Genomic DNA, 25,236 nt, shown 5'->3' with positions numbered 1-25,236 from the left:
CATTATTATTACTACTGGTCTTTAAATTCCAAGATTACCCCTTTCTCCAACTTGAACAGGGTCATCTACATACACACTAAGAATCAAGTTGAAAGAAAATGTTCATTTTTTTTTATTTGAATGTCATAGAGAGCAAATTTTACTCCACATCTCAAAATTTTGAGCAACAATTTGTGGAAGGATATATTTCTGTAACCCGAAATGCTAGGATTGCCTGAGGGTGAAAATACAAGAACTCCAATCTGTGTTGTCAGGACTCAAAACCAATTTTTTAAAACACTTATGCATAAGCGTAAGGGCAACAAGAGGAAGTAAAGCATCATAACTTCCCGGGGGGGTGCGACGAAGAAAATGCATATTGCAAAATATCCATAATACAGGTGGAAAGCCACAAAAAACACAACTGGAACTGTTATTGTGATTTGAGTTGGCATTTGGTAACAGCAAGCTAAACAGAACCATCAGCAACTGAGGCTTTGAGATAACTGGAGACTTAAAAAATATCATCTTTACAAATACATCAATTCATAGTGCAGATATGCATGCAAAGAAAACAATGCTGCGCTTACTAAGAATGCAGTAAAAGTCCGGTTTTACTAGCTAAAAGACCCTTGGTATATTTTCATCTACTTCCTGGCATAATTGTAACCCTATGAGGTTGCTGCATTTTTTGGGAAGGTACAATTTTTTATAGAAATATTTTCAAAATCACATTCCACATCATATAATCCTCTTGGAGATGAAGTACTTCAAAGCATTGCCCACCAAAGAGCTCTGGATGTTCAGTTTATTTGAATGGACAACCACTGTACAAATTAGATCCTTCAACATGTAATTGAGCTATGGTGTAAACCAAGCAGATCTGATCAAAGGAGAAGAGATAAATGGCATTACAGGAAATTGCTTTATGCTAACATGCCACAAAACTAAGGAATAAAAACAGGCAAGAGCAAGTGAAATAATGTAAGTCAATTTTAAAAAAAGTGAACATAATCTGCTGCAACTTAGGCTACAGAATGGAGAATAAAGACAGCTTGGAAGATTAAGGTTCAAGACAAACAGCCAATCAGAACACAGATTAGGCAAGTCTGCATTTGACCAGTCTTCCTTTATTCTCACTAGCTGCTGTCAGAGAAAAGTGAAGGAGTCCCAAGATTCACTTTACAAGGATTGAATAGCAATGTTTGTGGCTGTGGACTTATTTTGAGGGACTCTGAGGTTCATGTTGCATGTGTTTATAGATTCTGGTTACTTGTTTTTTTTTTGCTGTTTTTGAGTGGTTTTATAGGGGCGATGGGTGAAGACTACAGCGCTTTGGCGAAGACCAGCTCTGCGGCCTGCTAAGGACAAATCATTGAACCGAACGAAACTGAATACTCCTGGACCTCAAGAGTAATGATTGTTATTTGTTCACAGTTGGCTGTCTGTTCAATTTGTTCTATTTTCATGCACTGGGTGCTTGATGTTTTCTTTGAACAGGTTTCATGGTGCTTCTTTGTTTTGTTCTTGCTTGCGGGTTTTACACATATTTTGACAATAAATGTACTTTGAATCTTTGAAAGCAACAAATTCATAATGCTTGGCATATTGGTCTAAACCATCACAGACAACACTTAATCGACAGGAAAATCAAATTGCACTAACCACAGACTTTAAAGGTGTGACTTCCATGCACCAATTTTTCATTCAGTTGCTACACTATTGGCACAAGAGCAATTTGCAGTTCTAGAGTTCTTCAACCTTTAACAGATTATGAAACTCGGTTTGCAGAAACCAAGCATTATTTTAGCCTACTTTGGGTTTGATCCAAGCCATTGGTTAGTACAACTGTCACCAGGAACTTCTCACAAAGTAATTCTATAATTAACTAAATTATTATTTATCTACTTTATTGTTGCCAAACAATTGATAGAGCGTACAATCACAGCGATATTTGATTCCACGCTTCGTGCTCCCTGGAGTATAAATCAATAATATAATAAAAATTCAAATTATAAATCATAAATTGAAAATAGAAAAGGGAAAGTAAGGTAGTGCAAAAAAAACCCGAGAGAGAGGTCTGGATATTTGGAAGGTACGGCCCAGATCGGGGTCAGGATCTGTTCAGCAGTCTTATCACAGTTGGAAAGAAGCCATTCCCAAATCTGGCCAACTTCTAGCTTTCATTTCCTTTGTTTTTGCTTGAGGATCACACAACATAAGCTATCATTCTGCCCATCCTCAAAAACAAAGTTAGCATTTCTACATCCTTCAATTTTCACTCAGTACCTTTGCAATTTTTTTTCCTACCTCTGCTTCCTTCCCTTTCTTCTGGTTAAATTATTTTGCCTAGAAACCAGTTTTCATCATACTTTGTACTACAGAAAAGTTCCCAAGCTTTCGGGATTTTAAGTGGCAAAACCTTAAGATTCTTAATTTTATTACCCTCCACTGCTTGTCTGAGGCAAAGTATAAAATGGATTATTGTATAGACTGAAAATTTGATCTGGCATAGTTTAGATTTGTAGAACAGAAATGTACTGATAAATTCTAAGATCTAATAAAGTTCCAAAATTAAGAGCTGTACTAAGATTAGCCTAATTAACCTACCAGTACAATTTTTGCAAACTGAGTGACAGGTTTTGTGATTTAGTGAAATTGTTCTTAGGAATAGGAATTAGGAACTCTCACATTATCGTTGGAGTGACCTATACTCATGGGGGGGGGGGGGGGGATGGAGGAGAGAGGTGATCAGGAGCAACATTGGTGGTCCAGCCACAGGCAGGCTCCAAGGGTGTAGGGTGGTTTTCAGAACTGATATTTCTCAAGTTAGCATTAATGTATTTGCTCAGATACATTAGGAATTTATCAAACAGCACTCTAATCAATTGGTAAACAGTACACTGAGCCTTATTAGGGATCCAACATTTGAAGACGTCAGGTCAAAGGAAAACCTACCACTTGAAGCAGGCACAACAGCTCTAAGATGCCCAATGTGCTTTCAGTTACAAAATCCAGCCAGAGACCTGGGAGCTACAATTAGACGATTTTGTTTGCAGTAAGGGTGCGGAAATATTAACCCAAGTTCCTGTGCTCCTGTTCCTCTACCTACAGTCATCACTGCTGTAAGACTTACCAATGAACAGAGTCAGATTCGCCATCAGTTTTAATGCCTATGTATAGATGAAACATCTATTTACGTCCATGGCTAGATTCCAAAATAATAAATGTCACCTGGCTTACACGTTTCCAGAAAATACAATGCACTACAGGAAGAGGAAAGATGATCCTTCATAAGCAATGTTTTACAAGTCTTTAAGAAAATGATTAATTTTTAACACCTGTAATATGACAAGAGTTGCACTCAAACTTCCCACAAAGTAATTATATATCAGGTTAAACAAGATTTCTGCCCTAAATTCAGGAGAGCATCCTATTTTCAAAATACCTGGATTTCAAAACAATTTATATATTCACACCATATTCAATAGATTGCAGAGCTTCACAGATTATTATAAGCCCATCTTGCTGCAGTTCAAGGGCCATGTGACTAGGGATATGCACATTTTGATGAGGAAGGGTAATTACAACAGAATTAGTTACACAGGAACTGAGGTGAATAGAGTGTGAGCAGATGATTGGGGGGGGGGGTGGAGTGGCACATCAGTCTACATCTGCCATGCAGGAGTCTTTTAAACTAAAAATTTAAAGACTGGCTAGTTGGACTTCAGTACTATCATGATCCTGTGAGGGTGAAAGATAAGAACAGCAAGAGATATTGTAAGTTTAGTCAAAAAGAAAAATGAAGGTCCTTATAAAATATAAAAGAGCATGAAAGAACTTAAACATGGAATTAGGAGTCATGAAATCTACGACAAGGCATTTTATACATGTATTAAAAAGGGTAGCTGGGGAAGGGTATGAGCACTTAACGACAAAGGAGGGAACTCCTGCCCAGAGGTAGAAGAAGTGAGCAAGGTACTGCATAAGTACCTTGCATCAGTGTTCATTCACCGAGTTTGCCACGGATGAGTTAAAACAAGGCGAGGTATATTGATATTCTAAGACATGTCAATATTGAGGATACGATGGGTATCTTGAAAAACATCAAGATGCATAAGCAGAGAAATTTTTGAAGATTCTTAGGGTCAAAATTTATTCACATTTGGAAAAGTATGCACTTCTTTGTCTCCTTCAAGTTATAGTCAGAGGTAGTAAAAGGGATATGCTCCCAATGGCAGGTGCCTCAAATAGCCTCTGACAACCAAGTTCAACTCCTGGCCTTTACATGTGATTTAGCTAGCAAGCCCAGCAGAACCATTTCTACTGACAGAAGGGGCAAAGGCAGGTTACTAGTCACTTCAGGTAGATGGGACTCATCAGCCATGGTTGGCAGCTCATCTAGGAGAAGGAAAACTCTGATCTCAAACTACCATTGCGGTTATACCCACTCATGGGAAAGGCTTTGGGAGTAAACGCAGAGGGGAATAATCCGAAGCTAGAGTCCCCAAGGCAGTCCTGTGTTGAGTTGAACACTACCTGGCAACTCCTGCAACGCTGCTGATACCAAGTTGTATCGATCTCTGCCTTTCGGTTCTGCCGTTCCCTTGGCTTCAGATGCATGGAGAGGGCGAGCTGGCTACATGGGCAACAGCTTGCTTTCCATGTTGTACTGTTGTACTGCCCAGGCTTGCGTACCAAGACAGCTAGAGTGCAACACCCATGGTCAACCCTGACTGACGGAGGCCTCACTCACTTGGGATAGTCAGCATGGCTTTCTGAAGGGGAGGTCATGAGTCACAAATCTGCTAATTTATTTTTTTGAAGAGGCAATGAAGACTAGGGTAGGGCAGTGAATGCCATCTATATGGACTGAATAAAGAATCTGACAATATTTCTCATGATAGGCTGGTCCAGAAAAGTCACAATGGATCCAAGGTGAGTGAAGTTGGACATAAAATTAACACGATCGGTGGGGAGGTGGGAGAGTAGAGAAGGCATGACTGCCAGCCTAGTCAGTGCAAAGGGCCTGTGCCTATACTCTTGCTCTGAAGCCTAAATCATACAAAATTTTAAGTACAGCAACAAGTTTCTTGGCATATTGCCACAGTACATCAAAATTGCTGTAATCAACAGTGCTCATTTAAAATGCTCAGCAACAACAAGGCTAATCAATGTTTAAAAATCTTTTAATTAAAAAAAGCAATGTTTGTAGTTTAAATTATCCAAAGTTCTGGAAGAATTCAACATCTATTTGAGAGGATGAGTGTGTGATGCCAAGGCCGGCAAGGTAACAGGTGACCTGGTGCCAACTAATCTCCTTTAAGAGAGAAGGGGGCTCCCATGTTTTCAGGAGCTTTACTCAATGGCTTTCCGGAGATTGAAAGAAATAAAGTAAGCCCTCAGTTCTCAGTGGGACAGCTCCAGGCATATTGTCAAGGAGCAAGGGGAAAAGAAAGTAGTTGAAGCTTAGTTCAAGACCAAGGATAGCAGAAAGCTCTATAGGCTTATGCAAGTAATCAAAGTAATGAATACACCATCTAATGCCATTTCTCAACAATCAGATCATGAGCCTCACTGGTCAAATTTCATTTTTCAACATCAATTCACCAATTTGCATAGCTTGCCAAATACATCTGATATGCTTGGCAGTATTGTAGGCCATGCATTTACTTCTCAACTTAAACACATTGCCCAGTGTTCAACCATAACAATGCATGATCAACCAATGGCGTGACACTCCATGACATTCACCATTTTCTCTTGGAGGAGAAAATAAATTACAAATCTAGGTAGCAGAAGGGCAAGTTTGAAGAATCCAGCTATACCTGCATCTCCCAAGCTTCACAGAAGAGATGGTGAAAAAGCAAAAATGGTGATGTTAGATTATTCAAGAAACTGCATACAACTTCTGTTGCAGACTACTCAACATTGATGGGTCAGGTTACAGAAAATATTCAACTGTCATATGTAACGACAATGCTTGGTGGACTGTATCATCGGGAAGCAAAGGGAAGTTTGGCCCTAACAGCATGCATGTTGGTTTCAAGCTGGAGCTCAGCCTTTTTATTGTGGAAATGGCAGTCAACATCCAAATGCAGGAAAACTTCTGATGTCTAATGTTTCATTTTCCATTGTACACTGGTTCAACTTCCAGGATTTAAGTGAAGCAGTGTCACACACTTGTATTAAAACTGCTGTCACATTATGAACTACAAATGACATTGAAGGGTATTTCAGAAAAAAAATTCATCTTTCTACCTGTCAATCTGCTGAAAATACATGGGCAGCTACCATCAACTGCCAGACAGAATCAGATCTCAAACTATTTCTTATTTGAGTTTGGAAAAAATCAGAAGCACTATCTTTGATTCTTCAATTAAATTTGAAGAAACCTGGGGACCATTTATTCGACACTTTCATATGAATTAATTTGGCTTATTTCAGATCCTTTTCTCTACTTATACTTGTTCAGGTATGGAGTTCTGGAGTTCTTTTCTTGACACCTTTATATATTTATAAAGTGTTATTATTGCCCATGTTAGTGTTAGTTTAGTATTTTTTTTCATTATATATTTTTTCTCATATATAATTTCAATTTTTTTTTTTCTTTTTTCGACGATTATTTTTGTTTTTCATATATATTTACATAGACTTGATTGATTTATGCACCTTTTGTTGATGGATGTTTTAATAGGATATTATTATCCTATTACTAATGTAATCTCAAGTTTATTGAATCTGTAATCTATTCATTATTTTGTGTTGTTTTTTTTTATATATGAAATTTAATAAAAAGATTGAAAAAGAAAGAAAGAATCAGATCTGCTTGAAGTCATCCTCCAAGGACATGCCAACCGCCCCCCCACCCCCCACCAAAAGACCTATCATTACTGCATTCAGTGCAATGCCAACAGGTTAACAGTCAACAGTCTGCACCATCTTACATAACAACAACTGACACAGAACTTTCTGCTCACTCTGCCCATTTGCTCATGGCATTGTGGAATAAATTTAATAATAAACCTCCCCTGCTGTGGTCAGGCGAATGGTGAGATAATACAAAGATCGCAAGCTCTAGTCTGTGCAGTGCCAGGCAAATTAAAGTTAATTGCCAGTCACACTGACAACCACCAGTACACTGCCTGCAACACCCCCCACCACCCACCCCACCTCCATTGCAATTCTGTCTGGAGGTTTCAGCTTTCAGTGAGGATACTTTTAAAGACATGCAGTCCTCTCAAGTTCTGTTGCAGGACCAGTTTCAGGAAGCACTGAACATCTTGGGTTGATGTGATCTGCTGAGTGCCTTCACCTCCCCCATCCCAGAAGCTTACCCTGATCTGAATGTCCTTAGCTCAGTCTCTAAATTGTATTAATGCCTGATGTATCCTTGCCTTGAAATAATTAGTCTGTGCAGAAAATATCTGAATTGATCAGTGCTTTGCAGCTGAAAATACAAACATCAGATACTCAAGTAATCACCCACTAAATTAACTTGGCCTTTGCTACTGATCCTTTAAAGTACCACTGGTGGCATAGCCCTTCCTGTTGCTAAATGAGTGTGCAGCAATATTAAGATAGACGTTGACAAAAGGGTTCTTGCACTGGTAAAACAGCATTGCACAAACTGATGTTATGAACCTGCCTGCTGAACATCCTGCAGACATTCATTGTGCACACGTTAATGCTCTCAACCCACTCATACCAATTTCTCACAAATAATTGAACAATTTCTTATCCTCTCAGAAAATTGCAAATAATTAGAGGCCACAAAGTCAAGAAATAGTACAGTTGCATTTTCTATAGGCATAATTTAAAATCAAACTTCTACCTGCTGTCAATACAGCTGACCACTTTAATTCCAAAAGATGCAAAGTATGTACAACAGAAATTTAAAAATGTGGACTATTTAATATTGCATTAAAAATATCCGTACGTTTCCAGGTTGGCACACCCACCCCTTGTTTCTCAATCCTGGTTATGCTCAAAAGCAAACCATCTTAATGCAGCATATTGAGAAGCATGCCAAGTCTCAAAACAAGGTTAGTCTTCACCAGTTGTACATTGCCTGTGGTAATGTCAATCTATTATCAATTATTTTTCAGTTATTTCACACAATAAGCCTTCTTCACTTTGTTAATGTGTGGTGACTTTAATTACCTAATTGTCTATTTTTAAAACTCCAAGGAAACTGAAGTTTATTAGACATCTGTGTTGTACATGAACTATTCATCTGAGGAGTTAAGTGCTTTAGTATTGCAATGCCACAATTTGTACTTGGGTGTATAGTGAAAGTGGCTGAGTGACAGGAACACATATTTACCAGAATACACAATTTCTTTACATTTCTCTTACTCATCTGTATCCTATCAACTCCTACATCAGCACAGGAGAGCTGGAAGTTAAACAGGTTACTGACAGTTTACATTCAACAGTTCATGGTTTTAATGCCTGCAGCTTGAGGCAGAAACATATATCCCTCAGCATAAACACATTTTAGACAATACTGACTGACTGGGATCTTAACCACAACACAAATCAGCAACACGAACCAGTCACTTGGTACTCAGCAACAAGCAACTCTGCCTGACCCATTCAGTGTCAGGAATGCAATGCAATATTTGCATCTATTCAGCAGCAATATTCAAAACCTGACAAAAACAGACAAGTCAAATGGTCAATGTCCGCCCACCAGACTCCATATCAATGGGATCCTGAAGGGACTCAGCTAAAATGTCAACTGCTTATTTCCATCAATTGATGCTCCCTAACTTGCCAAGTTCCTCCAGTTATTGTGGGTGCTGCACAAAAGTGGGATCTGCACTCTTCCAAGAGTAGTTTTTGTTTGTAAACGGGTCATTTTCTGCATGGTCGGTGACCAGTGGTGTGCCTCAGGGATCTGATCTGGGACCCTTACCCCTTCGTGATTTTTATAAATAACCTGGATGAGGAAATGGAGGGATGGGTTTGCTGATGACACAAAGGTTGGAGGTGTTGTGGATAGTGTGGAGTGCTGTCAGAAGTTACAGAGGGACATTGATAGGATGCAAAACTGGGCTGAGAAGTGGCAGATGGAGTTCGACCCAGATAGGTGTGAAATGGTTCATTTTGGAAGGTCAAATATGATGGCAGAATATAGTATTAATGGTAAGACTCTTGGCAGTGTAGAGGATCAGAGGGATCTTGGAGTCCAAGTCCACTGGACACTCAAAGCAGCTGCGCAGGTTGACTCTGTGGTTCAGAAGGCATACGGTGTATTGAGCTTCATCAATCATGGAATTGAATTTAGGAGCCAAGAGGTAATGTTGCTGCTATATGGGTCCCTGGTCAGACCCCACTTGGAGTACTGTGCTCAGTTCTGGTTGCCTCACTACAGGAAGGATATGGAAAGGGTGCAGAGGAGATTTACAAGGATGTTGCCTAGATTTGGGAGCATGCTTTCTGAGAAGTCAGCCTCTTCTCCTTTGAGTGACAGAGGATGAGAGGTGACTTGATAGAGGTGTACAAGATGATATAAGGTGTATAAGAGGCATTGATAATGTGGATAGTCAGAGGGTTTTTCCCCAGGGCTGAAATGGTTGCCACAAGTGGACGCAGGTTTAAGGTGCAGAGGAGATGTTGAGGCCTCAAATTGGAAACCCCTACGGAAGCTTGTAACAATTCTTTCAGAAGTATCCTCCTTTCTTTTAACCATAACTGCAAAGAACTAATTAACAATGTCGAGGGAGCTCTCTGATAAATCAGATAAGGTGCAAATCTTGATACACATTCCTCACTTTAGTTCTGAATGTTATTTGCGTACTTTTTGTTTGCATGATTTGTTCTTTTTTTGCACATTGGGTATTTGATTGTTTAATGGGCTCTACTGGGTTTCTTTGTATTGCGGCAGTCTGTAGGAGGACAAATCTCAAGGTTGTATACAGTATACATACTTTAATAATAAATGTATTTTGAACATTGTCTTTTATCAGATCAATATCCTACTTTCACCCAAGTATTGCTGCAAAGCCACTAACGCCCAGTACAGCTATACGTACACAATGGAATTACAAGTTAATGCAACCTCGTCATTTATATTTGGGGAACTTTTTTTTTGCAAATTTTTTTTACAACAAACTTTTGTCCTTCAGACATTCTCAGTAACATCAAAACAAAATCTGGCAGCTCATTAACGCTAAATCTTTGGTATATAGGGATATCTTTGGTATATAGGGAGTCAGAGAGTCATAGAACACTACAGCACAGAAACAGGACCCTTGGCTCATCTAGACTGTGCCGATCCATTAATCTGCCTAGTTCATTGACCTGCACCCAGACCATAGCCCTCCCACATCAACCCATCCGTGTACTTATACAAATTTCTCTTATATATTGAAATTGACCTCACATCCACCACTTGCACTTCCACGCTTTCACCACCCTGAGTGAGTTCCCCTTTAACACTGTCTTCCACACCTTAACCCATGATCTCTAGTTTTAGTCTTACCCAACTTCAGTAGGAAAAGCCAGCTTGCATTTATCCTCTCTATACCCTCATAATTTTGCATACCTCTTAAGAGTGATCTTTGTGTTTAGGGACATATACATTCAGCAATTGACTTTGGATACCAGTCTTCACATCTGAAAATGTATTGTGGTTTTAATTTGGAATGCAACTCTGAACATGGGTTCCTAAAAACCATGAATCACAGACAATGCTGATTAAAATTCATTTGGATGTCTGTCATCAGGAGGTATGAAGGTTGTATGTAGTTTCAAAGAAAACATGGTAAACATGGAGTTGGCCTTTGATGTTTGGCACCTAAAATATTGAGCCCCACCATTGGGCCAGCCAGACCTTTCAATTGAAAGTGTCTCCGTAAGATATCTGCTGTACCTTGTTTTATCGAACAAAGAAGCGGCTTTGTACCTACCAGTAATTTTCTCCGGTGACTTCACTCATGCAACAACACCTCCATCAAATCTACCTTCAATCTTTTATGTTTTGGGAATAGTCTTAATCTGTTCAACCTTCAAGTCCTGGCAACATCCTTGAAAAATTTCTCAGCACTCTTTCACTTATTTACATCTTTTCTGTGGGTAGATGACTAGAACTGATCACAATGCTCCAAATTAGACTTTGCCAACATTTTGTACTATTTAAACATAACATCCCAACACTGGGCTCCCTCACCTCTGCCCCTCTGGCCTTCAACACAGGTGCCCCTCAGGGCTGTGTACTAAGTCCCCTGCTTAACTCATGTTGACACAACTGTACCTATGTTATATTGACTATCCTGTGTATATACTAATATAAATTACACATTTAAACAGAGACGCAACTAAAGATTTTTACTCCTCGTGTTCTGAAGGATGTAAGTAATTAAGTCAATTTAATTAGTTTATGAAGGACAAGGTGCCAAAAGCTTTTTTTTTTACAACCCTATCTACCTGGTGGTGCCACATTCAATGAATTATGGATCCGTGTTCTCAGATCCCTCTGTCCTACTGCCCACTGTGCAAGACCTACCCTGGGTGATTGTTCTGAAGTGCAACAACTCACACTTTTCTGTAGTAAATTCCAACTGCCATTTTTCAATCCATTTCACCAGCTGATGCAGATTCCACCCAAGCCATGATGGCCTTTGCCACTATCCACTGCACACCAAATCTTGATGTCATCTGCAAATTTGCTGACCCAGTTAACTACAATATCCAGATCATTAATATAGATGACAAACAATGGACCCAACACAAATCCTTGCAGCACATCTACAGCCAGACAATCATCTACAACCACTCTGACTTCTTCTGCAAAGTCAATGTCTAATCCAATTTACTACGTCATCTTGAATTCCAAGTGACTGTAACTTCTTGACCAGCCACCCATGCAGAACATTGTCAAAAGCCTTGCTGAAGTCCATATAGACAACACCCACTGCTTTGCCTTCAAGCTTTTCCGGTAACCTCCTTGAAAGTCTCTAAAATTGATTAGATCAATTTACCACATGCAAAGCCATGCTGACTATCCCAAATCAGTCCCTGTCTGTCCAAGTACCTGTATATCCAGTCACTTAGAATAGCTTCCAATAACTTTCCTACTACTGCTGTCAGTCTCATAATTTCCTGGTTTATTCTTAGAGCCTTTCCTCTCTTAAACAAATTAGCTATGCTCCAATGATCTGGCACCTCATCCATGGATAGGGATGTTTCAAGCCCTACCCGACCCCTAAACTAAAACTGGCCATCACACCCAGCAACCCTTGCCTTGACACCCCACTAACATTTGCCTAGAAACCCTACACCTGAGCACTCATTCCCTGCTGACACCAAGCATAATTAATAACCCCATCACAGTAGTATGTTCATAACCATAAATCTTAAAACTAGAGTTGAAAGATGGTGCTTACAGTTACTGTTCTATAGATTTGCTAAGTACGCCCACAGAAAAAGAATCTCAGGGTTGTATGGATATACTCTGATGATACATTTTACTTTGATTTTTGAAATCTCTCTGTTAGGACCCCTGCATTCTCTGCACGAGCCATGGGAACACCTTGACAGGCCCTGGGGATTTATACACCCAATTTGTCTCAAGACAGCAAGCATCACCTCCTTAAATCTGTATAGAGTTCATGACTTCACCACTGCAATGCCTCACACCTATTGATTCTGTGACCATATTCTGAATGAAAACAAAAAAAATATTTAATCTCCACCTCTTTCGTCTCCAACACAGATTACCACACTGATCTTCCACTCATATTGCACAACCTCATCACTGACGTGCTGACGTGGACTTTGACTCCTGGCTGCTCACCCTATTTAAGAATGCTATGGACTCCACCGGAGATATCCCTGACCCTGGTACTGAGGAGGAAAGAAACCACCCAATAATCTTGTTTTCATCCTCAGAACCTCCTTTTCTGTTCTCCTTGTCAATGAATCTCCTATTGCTACAGAAAGCCTCTTCTTCACCCTTCCCTCCGAGCCACAGAGCCAGACACAGTGCTAGAGACCCGACTGCTGTGGCTTTCCTCTGCTCAATCTCCACAACAGCATCCAAAGTGGATATCTGTTGTTGAGAGGAACAGCCACAGGGATACCCTGCACTGGCTCCTATATGTGTCCTGTACCTTGGGTGGAATTACCTTCCTGCATGTCCTGTCTATCAATCCCCCCAGCCTCCTAAATGATCTGGAGTTCATCCAGTTTCAGCTCCAACTCCTTAACACGGTCAGTTAGAAGCTGCAGCTGAATGCATGCACTTATTGCGTGTAGTCATTAGGGATACTCGAGGTCTCCCTGCCTTCCCCCATCGCACACTCAAGGTAAAAACACGAACTGTTCAACTCATCTGCTCAATACTAGATCATCTGGGTGAATTTCCAGATCCTAGAAACAAGACGAGTGAATACAGGAGGCAAAACAAAGTAATGTGTAGTGGTGGATATCACCCAGTCCATCACCTGAAAAGCCCTCCCCACCATTGAGCACATCTACAAGAAGCCCTGCCACAAGAAAGCAGCCTCCATCAATGACTTTCACCATCCAGGCCGTGCTCTCTTCTTGCTGCTGCCATCAGAGAAATACAGGAGCTTTAGCTCCCACAAACCAGGTTTGGGATCAGTTATTACCCTTCAACCATCAGGCTCCTGAACCAGTGTGGGTAACATCACTCACCTCAACACGAAACTGCTTCCACAACATGTGGAACCTGTGCTCTCAATTTCAAGGACTCTATAACTCATACTCTCAGTATTACTTATTTTACTATCTGTATTTTTTGCATTTGCACAATTTGTCTACTTTTGCATAATGGCTATTTGTCATCTTTTGGTTGTTGTTTTTCATTGATTCAACTGTACTTTGTTCTATTGTGAAGGACTGCAAGTAAATGCAATTCAGGGTAGTATATGGTGACATTTACTGCACAGACTTCGACTTTCAAAAATTTTACTTTGAACCTTTGATTACAGAGGTTTATTTGATTCAACAACCACTGATGTGGAATGATTTAAACCCAAGTTCTATTCGGGAGAGCCAGGCACAAATCTCTTGCCGATCACTTTACTGCACTGAAGGAGCACTGCATCCTGTCAAAGACATCTCATTTCAGATGATGCTTTGAACTGCAGTCTCCATCTGACCTCTCACAAGAATGAATCCATGTTACTTCAAAGGCTCCTGGTACCTGGTCAATATTTATCCTTCAATCAATTTGAGTATTGGTTTATTGCTGCCACATGTACTGAGTTAGGGCAAAAATGTTCTTTGTATACAATAAATTATATCAAGGTGATAAAAACAGAATGCAGAATATAGTCACAAATATGAGAAGATCTGCAGATGCTGGAAATCCAAGAAACACAAACAAAATGCTGGAGAAACTCAGCGGCATCTACGGAAAAGAGTAAACAGTCAACGTTTTGGGATGAGACCCGTCAGCAGGATTGGAAAGGAAGACTCTCGGCTCAAATTGGTGACTGTTTTAGAAAATGCCAAAGCAGTTTATTTTCCTGTCCACTGAAAGCTACAGAGCCTCTGAAGAATCCAAGATAGCTTCAAGAAATGGTGCCCCTGAGAGACGACATCCATTACTAAGGACTTGCATCACCCAGGTCATGCCCTCTTCCCATTGTTACCATCAGGAAGGAGGGACAGGAACCTGATGGCACACACTCAGTGTTTCAGGAACAGCTTCTTCCCCTCTGCCATCTGATTCCTAAATGGACACACTGAACCCATGAACACTATCTAACTTTTAAAAATATATTATTTGTTATTGTATTATTTTCAATCTACTCAATATACATACACTCACTGTAAGTTATTTATTTCTATATTATCATGTATTGCATTGTACTGTTACTGCTAAGTTAACAAATTTCATGACATATGCCAGTGATAATAGAGCTGATTCTGATTCAGTACAACACTAAAATTTCCAGTATTCTAATTGACATACTTCATAAAACATGCACTCCTTGGATGGCTGCGAGTTAGAAAAAAACTGAATACAAAATCCTTTAAGTGGAATTTACAGCCTTAATCCTTGCGAGTGTGCTGGAGTGATGGATTTCCTCAAAGCTACTAATTACAAAATAAACGAATTCCTAACAAAAATGCCCTTACTTTACTCCAGTAATTTTCATGTACACCCATCCCAGACAGGTATAAAATTTTAAATTTTGGAAAATGAAATCTTTCTCCTCCCAAAAATAACACCAGGAAGATACGTTGCAAAGCAGTTGTTCTGTCAGTAATCCAAACCTGCCTTTGTTGAGATATATGCTGCAAACAAGTCAATAGAAAACCCATTGCTTGAGATGGTTTTCAGACCTCTCCTAAACATGCACATTTCTTCTCAATCTCAAACTTTTATTTCTGAATGTGAATGACATGAACTGTGGTCCCAAACACTGCATGTTGCATTTTCTGCTGCTTATAACAGAAACCCACAATTAGTAACTGAATTCTCAATCATGTTCAAGCTTCAATTATTATTCAAAACTAATACTTTTAGCCTGCTTCAAGAGCCACATTTTGAAGTCAGGTGGGTTTTTTTTTACATAACATAGGTTAAGCAACATTTTTTCCATTTAGCAATAAAACTGGCCCAGCTACATTTTTATTCTTATCAAACACAAATCAGAAGGGTTTCTGTTTAAGCTTTAAAGATGACAATGGAGCCGATTAAAATGAATAAACATCATAAATATTTCATTTCACCATGAACAACGAGACTTAGATGTATGCAGGTATACAACCAAGCTTAAATATGTTTACATTCTCTGGAATTCAGAAGAATGAGGGAAGATCTCAAAAACATTCCGAATGTGAAAAGGACTGAACAAATTAGATATGGCAAAGTTATTTCCCATGGTAGGAGAGTCTAGGACAAGAGGGCACAACTTCAGGTTGAAGGACATCCATTTAGAACAAATGTGGAGAAATTACTTTAGTCAGAGGGTGGTAAATCTGTGGAATTTGTTGCCACAAGTGGCTGTGGAAGGCAAGTCATTGGGTGCATTTAAGGCAGAGATAGATAGGTTCTTGATTAGCCAAAGCATCAAAGGGTATGGGGAGAAGGCAGGGAAGTGAGGATGACTGGAAGAATTGAATCAGACCATGGTGGAGCAGACTCAATGGGCCAAATGGCCTACTTCTGCTCCTATATCTTATGGTCTTAGGTTAAAAACAGAATTTTTGAAGTGTTTCTAATCTGAAACAAACTCTTTCCTCAATTGCTTCCTGACTGCCTGAGTATTTCCAACACTTAGTCTTTATTTCAGATTTTCAGCAGCTGCAATTTTTATTTCCAATAAAATAGTTATTGCTACATAAACCTTATGGGTACGAGGGTTAAACTGTAGCGTTACTATAATTGGGTGTTTGATATCAACACTGTCTTAATGGGCTGAAGGGTCCTCTTCTATATGTTTCTGTGATAATTACAGATGAATTGTCTCTCACTTTTCTCTGATTCCCTATTTGTGGTCATTCCCCTGGGTATATCTACAGAAGAAAGGAAAAGCAGAATGTAAAGTTGTCAGACCCAAGAACATAAGTAGCACACTCCTCTCCACAAAAATCCTTGATCATAAAGACTCCTCCAAAATGTTAAGCCTTGTCTCACTGCTGCTATAAGTCTTTGCAGATCATTTTCTCAATTTAGAAAAGTAATATACTTAAATTAAGTAGCGCTATTTTGCCCTGGGAAGTAGAAGATATTACTAAACATAACTGATGTACGAAATGAACATCACTATGGACATCATGGCTTGAAATGCATTCAATGAGGATGCAAGTTGTTTTTTTCCTACTCTGAGAGTAGCTGTAAGTTCAACATACAGTTAAATTATTTAGAAGTTTAAATAATCTCAGCTAGAATTCAACACATTTAAATAGGCAGAACTCGTATGTGACTTGGGTGAGGAAGCAGAAGGGAGGGTTAGCAAGTTTGTAGATGATATGAAGGTTAATGCTCTTTAAGATAGTGTAATAGGTTGTGGGTTACAACAGGACAATGACAGGATGCTGGGCTGAGAAATGGCAGCTGGAGCTCAATATGGAAAAGTGTGAAGCATTTCACTTTGGAAGGTCTAACATGAACGCAGAGCACAAGGATTCTTTGCAGTGTGGAGAAACAGACGGATCTTGGCATTCAAGTCTATAGATCCCCAAAAGTTGATAGGGAGGCTAAGAAAGTGTATTGCCCTTCATTAGTCAGGGAATTGAGTTCTAGAGCTATGAGGTAATATTGTAGCTCTATAAAACCCTGGTTAGACCACAGAGTATTGACTTCAATTCTGGTTGCTTCATAATTTACAAGGATTAGAGACTCAAGAGAAAAGGCTTCTCTCTTTGGAGCAGAGGATAAGAGAAGACTTGACAGAGGTGATATGAGGCACACGCTCAAGAGACTCAGACAGGCACATGAATGAAAGAAAAATGGAGGGCTATGTGTGAGGAAAGGATGAGATTCATCTCAGTGTAGGTTAAAAGGTCAGCACAACATCATGGGCCACGAAGTCTGCACTGTGTTGTACTGTTCTACCATCAATACAAACTTTGTTCTGCCTGTTTGGAAAACTCTGCAGTATTTCTCTGCAATTAAGAAGAAAATTCTGGAAACACACAGTAGGTCAGGTCACATTTGTGGGACAAGAGACAGTTGAACTTTCAGATATCTCTGTATTTACTCTACCTATTGTTCAGTGCTCAATAAGACTGAATGTTGGAAAATATATTTTTTCCTTATTCCCTATGTTTCCCTATTTCAATTCCGATCAATTTTTTCTCTAAGGCTTCCACACTACTTTCAAGACTAATATGAACATAAAGAGTATGGTTCAATTTCAGTTGAGCATTTTCTGACAATACTAAACTCTTATCAAAAACCCACTTTTTATTTCCTTTATTAGTCTGAAGAAATTATACCAGTGTCTGGAGCAAAATAAATTGATCCTGCAGAAATAGTATTTTTTAAATGAATATCCTGAGCCTTATACTTGTCCAAATCTGTAATTGATCCACTCTTTCCTACCAAATTATGAAGTTTACTCGGCCAGTGTATTGGTCTTTCTGGGTCAGCATCATTCACCAAGATTGTACTGAGTCCCTAGATACAGTCTGTTGATATAAATAACCACAAAAGTCCCAGTCAGCATTTGATTCAATTGCTCAATTTCTTCAATAACTGATGGAAACAATTTACAATGCGAGCAAAACAAAGTGACATTTGTTAAATTCTCCTGACTGCATGTCATTTTAATAGAATTTAATCTTCTACAAGAGAAAATCTGCAACATGTTGTAAAAGTGATCCTGAACCCAACCTAAATAGAGTAAAATAGATCACCTGAGCTACAATGATTAAAATTTGCACTTCAGTTTCTATTTACCAATCAAGTACTCATTTTACTGGATTGGAATGCAGTACCATGACAATGCAAAAAACTACCCTGCACATTGGAGCCACAGGCAAGGCTATTGTTTATTGCCCATTCCCTCTTGCATCAAAAAAAATTGGTGTTATTTTGCTGGATGCAGCTTTGACTCAGCAGCAATCAATCAAGGCTCCATGCGACATGTAAACAACCAGAAACTACTCTAGAAATGACTCCCATGCGCTTGTTTTTGGTGAAGGTGCTCATTTAGCAGAGATTTGATTGCACTCTGACATTCTGTGGTAGAAGGACTGACTCAGTTATGTCTGCTTTGCGCAGCAGAATGTTCTGCTTCTTGGGCACTACAGTAGTTTTGCCTATCCAGGAAAGTTACAAAATCCTCAAACTGACACAGGCATTGTAACCTGTGCCCTTGAAAATTGCATGCTGCAGAATATAAAGCTCATAAACACTTACATGGCTATTATACCCCAAATGAGATTGTCAAATTCTCCCCTGTTGGAAGTTTGTTCCTTGATCTCATTGACTTGAGTTTCACCAGAACTCTTAGCAGCAGACTGTCAAAATAATGCCTAATGTCAAGTGCAATTCGCATCTTCTATCTATTTTTGACCCAGGCTGCAATGCAATTTTTATTGTGAGTTAGGACGTTAGCAGTGAGTCAGAACATCTCTATATAGTTAATGACTCAATATAATAATTTTCATAGATGGTAATTACAACATAGTAGAAGCCAATGACCTAGCCTAAACTGCAATACATATTCTCCATTTCCTTCCAATCAGCAAATCTCATTACCATATGCACTCATTTTTCCCCCTCATCTACTTTAAGTTCAATAATTAATCTAGACTGAACAGATGACACCTAACTGAAAGGGACAGTTAAATCTGAAGTAGCTCATGAATAATTAGAAGTATTGTATCAAAACTGGGAAGACAAGAAAAAATGTAACCCAATCAGGAACTAAGTATCACATATTTAGAGGAAAAATAGGAGTACAAAAAAAACACAAGAATTTAGGAACTCGGGAAAGAAGACCCGAACACCCACTTTTGGCAAGAAGGCTGAAATACTATGCTTACTCAACTCTCCTGATAGTTGTTTTTGATATGGCTAATAACCCTAATTAACTCATACAGTCACTAGTTGCTAAATTATGAGTTTATAAATATAAAATAAGAGTCTGGCAAGTACTTCAACGCTTGTAAACATTTATCTCAATGTATTGTGGTGTTTTTTTTTAAAAACAGACCAAGAACAGAAACAGACTCCTTTTTAAAAAAAAGGTAATGTAATCACAATTTGAGAAGCTAGCATGTGCTGTTCAATTTATTGACTCATACTATTTGGAGAATATGCACTCGTATGTGGTTAAATGCTTCCCACAGATATTAGCTGATGCAGAAGTATTGAACAATAAGGATAGGTTTGAGACAAATAAACTCTAATCATGTATTGATACATGTAACAATATAGCTTCGCAAATTAGGGATAAAATTGCAAGAAAAATCTGAGGTGCCTTCTTGAACCTCCACCTTTTGAACCTATGATAGGTGCCTTGTTCCCAATTCAACGAGGCTAATCTGGATTATGCTATAAATCATTTCCACAGAATAAAGTTTCATTATAGTGAGTAGAATATGATCAAACATCATCCAACCTAAAGGTGCCTGGTTTCAGCTGCTATGCACTGGCTCAAACTCAAAGCAGCGCAGCGATGTGCAAACAACACCTAGAGACTCAGAATTGATCTGTGTAGCTGAGGGACATTTCATATATTGAATGACTGCACATTTCATACTGAAATGACTTTCTAAATTGGATGCTGACAATCTGAAGACAAATGAATAATTGCAATATAAAATCTAAAGAAATTTATGGCAAAGGAAGTTGCCCTTCAGATCATTATGCCTATAATAGCCAAAACTGGTATGTTCTCTTTATGACAACTGTTACTGATATCACCAGTGGTCTTTATGAACTCTTAGTCAATATATTTACCCATCATTGCCTAACTGGATTTTTAAGTTACTGCATCGTATAACTTCTCTCCAGCAAGTAAAATAATTGGATGGAAACAGCAGTGCATGGAACCCCGTCAGAAACTTGGTGATACAATTTCAAACTGAATCTTAAAGACTATCTGAAAGCCTGTTTTTATATTGAGTTATTAAATCTAAACTAAGGGAACTAAAATGCTGGCAAGCTAAGTAGGACAGTAAAGTTGAAAATTCCAAGAGTGGTGAGTGCGTGGAATAGGCTGCCAGCAATGGTGGTGGAGGCGGATACTGTAGGGTCTTTTAAGAGGCTTTTGGATAGGTACATGGAGCTTAGAAAAATACAGGGCTATGGGTAAGCCTAGTAATTTCTAAGGTAGGGACATGTTCGGCACAACTTTGTGGGCCAAAGGGCCTGTATTGTGCTGTAGGTTTTCTATGTTTCTAAATACTGCACTGAATATAACGGAGAAATCTAAAGCCCTTTCAGCGCATCTCAAACTAAAATATTATCATTCACCAGGAAGATTTGAAGGAAAGACATTCCCCTACTTACTCTGGTCATCTTCAGGAAATCTAAAGAGGGCCGTGTCCACCTGACATCTTCCTCCCGCCTGCGTTTTAGCCCACACTTCCTTTCATTCAGCACGCAAGGCTGCGAGCGGCATCGCAGCAATCCCTGCCGGCGGCTCAGCTCCGGTGTGGAAGTAGGTGAGCTGCTCGCTGAAGGCAAGAGATTCGCTGTTTCCGTAATGTGTTCCTGCGAAAGTGACAACCGCCGCCTTGGGTTAAAATCAAAGGGTCCGGTAGAGTTCCAACGAATACTTGATGTGCTTCCCTCGCTACTGTCTACAAAACCGCTGCTGGCTGATGAGGGTCTTGGTACTGGCGAAGTATTGAAGCTGGTGATATTAAATATACTGTTGTTAAGGGATAACGTGTGTTTACTGGTATGCTGAAGCATGTTGATGCTTGTGCTTCGTTGCAATGTGGCACTTCCATGACTGTTGCAGCGCTGTAAAGTTGCGCTGCCACCACTGTTACACCGCCGTTTCGACACAGGAGTCCAGATCTTCGAACTGCAGGGTTTCCATGGGGACCGGCACCGGGACAATTCATCAGGCTCTGAAAGAGACCTGCAATGCCGTTTTGTGGGAGGGGCCAAGGGAACGCTCGAGTTCTCATTGAGATTCAGCTCACTGATCCAGCCGGAGACAGAGTTTTTATTCATGTCGATCTGCCATTGTAAACCAACGTGGTCAGCTAAGCACGTTGAAAAAGGAAAAGCCACATTGCGGTTTGTTTCAGCCTTAATCGGACAAGTCCTATTAACGAGTGCCCATGGACTTTCTTCTGTTAGAGAAGAGTGAAAACAAGGTTAATAACTTCTCATGCCTCTTCAGTGGAAATATCCATAATTATTCAAGCATAGCACACAGGGTCTATTAGCACCCCATTCCATCACAGAAAAAAATACTAAAATTCTAAAGCAACAGAACTACTCAAATTTTGCTTTTATTTTGATTAGGATGAGAAAATACATGCAAATACTGTACTGCATACATGTTACACATACTAGATAACACATTTCCTGTTTCTTCGTCAAGATGGTCTCAACTGAACTTTCACATCATATTTCAAAAGTCACTGGGGAAAAAGGTACACTAGTAAAAGAATGGCAAAGCTGTGCCCACAATTAGGCCTAGCAATTTAATCCTTTCATTTTGCTCTTTCAAAAATCTTCTCTTCACCCCCCCCCCCAACCTTTTTCTTAAATCTACCCATCTGTCTTTCCTTCACTGGATTAAAAAAGGTGGGAGTCAGCTTTTCATTTGCTGGCACTAACTAAAAGGCCGAAAACCCAGATTACATAGAATTGCATCAGCACTTGCAAAGTTTATTGCTTACATAATGGGCAGTTCAATGTTCTTGCCACTAGACTGTGACTTTAGCAAATGGTCGAAATTTCTAACCACCCCCCAACCCCCCCCGAGTCTTCAAAACACAGAAAAAGCTTGCTAAGACTTGTACAGAGTGAAAAAGTGAATGGTTCATACATTTGACTCTTTTTTTAAAAAATGAATTGTGGACAACTACTGACTATCCATTTTACGCTCATCCAAATGGTCTACAGGCCATTCAGAGTCAACTATAATACGTGGTTCTGGAACTGTGTATAAGAAACTACTTGAGAAAAAGTTTCTTTCACTGAAACTTAGTGAATTAATATGATGAGTTTTTAAAACAACCCATTAATTTAATAGATTACTAATGCCAGCCTTTAAATTTCAGATGTAATTATGTTTAAACATCCCAGAGCACTAGCAGGAATTTCTGATTGTAAACACAGACAATTATTTCAGGCCTTAGAAATTACCAGTCCAGTGGCTTAACTGCACTTCTATCGTACTGAAAATTGCCACAAGCTCTTTACTGCAAGGTCCAACAGTTGGTAAAAGATGTGTTTACAAAACCATTGTACACAAAATGGCATTATACTGCTGCCCATACAGCATCTCACACTAAATACCATTCAACCATCACTCTTGGCGTTTACATAGCTCATGTTCTTAGCTCATGGGCAAAATTTCTTATTAACATAAGAATGTAATCAAAAGTAGCAGAAAAAAAATCCAGGAAATATTAGCTAGGACATTTGGAACTTTTGTTAATTTTAGCTTAACCCTCACAGACTGCAAAAAGACCAAAGTTTCTTGGGTCCACTTGATAACTAATACTACAGCTTTACTTTAAAAAGAAATCTTACTACCTGTCTTTACTGTCTTTATTTTATAAAGAACCATTCAATACTTTACTCAGTTTATGTGTTTTTATGCTTTTGGATAACAAATCTGTCTATAAGTAAAAGTGATCCAGTGGAGAAATTATCCAGAATTAACACTGTATGCAGATTTACTTGTAACAAAATGGTGACTAAATTTAAATGCCCATGCTCCACTATATTTAATTTGAATATTTACTGAAAATCAGTTTCCTCTAAAGTCAATTTGTATTATTAAGTTGACCAAGTAGCATTTTACTCAATAAAAGTATTACAAGGCTTGAAAGACCCACACTGTGACAAATTTAAAAAAATAGAAAATATGCACAGCTCAGTTTGCTTTCCAGTGGAAAGCTGTTCTTGATTTTCCAGAGGATAAGCGAGCTAAAGGGACAAGACCACAAGGACACACGTCTGCCCATACCCATCTACACCCCAAGCAGAAAAATTCTCTCTTAGGTTCCCCCTCACCCGCCTCTGTAATATCTTTATTTTGATCAAGTCACATCTGAATATCCTCTCTCTCCTATTCTCACTTCTTTTGAATTATGCCCGTGAAGTGACCTGACATTACTTTAAAAAAGCTAAGAAAATGCATTTGTATTCACAGATTTATGTCCCGTGTGATGTCAAACGACATAGAAAAATGGGTAACTGAGACATACGTGATCAAACTGAATGCTGGAGCAGTAGGAGAAACTTTGTGGCTTACCTATTCTGTTCTGGCACTACTTATTGCAGTGCTAGTTGCTAAAAAAGTTGTAAGAGCTCTGCAATACTATTTTTATTCTGAAGTGTCTGCCCGAGGAGAAAAATGCAAGGAAAACTTACCAACAATTTCATATGGAAACAAGCTGCCACTTTCGTTCAGTTTCTCAGATGAGTGCTGAAATTAACCAAAGAGAAAATAACTGAACACCACAAATAAAAATTCTGGAAAAAGTCAGTGATTAGATGGACTAGACAATAAAATTGAGATTTGGGCTAGAACTCAGTTTTACAGTTTCTTGGTTGCCATAGGGCTAAGGTCTTTAACTGCTTTTATTTGAACAAATGAATGCTGCAAATAAAAACTTAACGAATCTCAGCAAACTCAATATAGCACCTTGGTAAGTAATAGAAAAAGATTAACTTGATCATTTCAGTAAGGAATAACATACCAAGTTTAATAATCAAATGCTCACCTAATAAAAAGTAATTTTTATGTCCCTTGAAGGTTACTTACCAGTCTAATTTTATCAATTAACACTGCTAAAGTAACAGACTTGAATACCAAAGATTACAAAAATGTCTTAACATTTACTGATAGTCCTTTGAAAATGTGCAAATCATGAGGAAATATACAAATCTATGCATTCACAAAATTACAAAATTAACTTCCAACCCATTTCTCACAACCATTGTTTGCCGAAGTATAAACTAAGCAGAACCTAATGATAAACTAGCAAATAATACTTTGATCATTAATAGAAATAAAAGCAAATCATTGTTTAGCATTGTCCCCTTGTGTTGCAATTCATGATTATTGGGTAATACTATTAAAAATGCAGTGTTTTGAGTGCAAACACCTCAACCTTCTTAAAAACTTCAGAAGTGTTTATTTACACACAATAATTGAGACATGTTGCAGCCTGCAAGCACAAAGTCAGAATCTTCACAAATTAAAATATCCATTTCTGTCAATGAAACAATATCTATAAAAGTTGTGCCCATATGGAGCTGCTGGAGTCAATGAGCCTTTTACTCCATGTTCAAAGAAAACAGGCACCAAGCAATTCAAACAACAACACACACAAAATGCTGGTGGAACACAGCAGGCTGGGCAGCACCTATATAGGGAGAAGTGCTGTCGACGTTTCGGGCCGAGACCCTTCGTCAGGACTAACCGAAAGGAAAGATAGTAAGACAGTCAGTTTTCTACCATAAGCAACTGTTTCAACATTTCAAGTATAAAATTGTAACAACCCAGATGTGTTTTACTACATTTTGATGATGTGACAGAATGGATAAGGGTGATGTACATGGACTACCAGAAGATACAACACAAACCATGAAGGGACATTTCACAGCAGGAAGCTAAA

The 25,236-nt window shown here is 38.9% G+C and overlaps 1 protein-coding gene across 4 annotated transcripts in view; it reads right to left on the bottom strand.

Moving 5' to 3' along the window:
• LOC132391872 (protein FAM53A-like) overlaps positions 1 to 25,236 on the bottom strand; it is a 96,357-nt gene that overhangs the window by 31,804 nt on the left and 39,317 nt on the right. For all 4 annotated transcript variants that reach the window (XM_059965593.1, XM_059965595.1, XM_059965592.1 and 1 more), the window contains exons 3-4: positions 23,987 to 24,041; positions 20,930 to 21,726 (exon numbers count right to left, since the gene is read on the bottom strand). In XM_059965593.1, coding sequence (XP_059821576.1) covers positions 20,930 to 21,726; positions 23,987 to 24,041 — 852 coding nt within the window. The remainder of the gene's footprint in view (positions 1 to 20,929; positions 21,727 to 23,986; positions 24,042 to 25,236) is intronic.

This window comes from Hypanus sabinus, chromosome 3 (assembly GCF_030144855.1).
Source record: "Hypanus sabinus isolate sHypSab1 chromosome 3, sHypSab1.hap1, whole genome shotgun sequence".
Lineage (NCBI taxonomy): Eukaryota > Metazoa > Chordata > Chondrichthyes > Myliobatiformes > Dasyatidae > Hypanus > Hypanus sabinus.
Note: the sequence above shows the minus strand (reverse complement) of the source record. Positions and strands in the feature narration are given on the sequence as shown.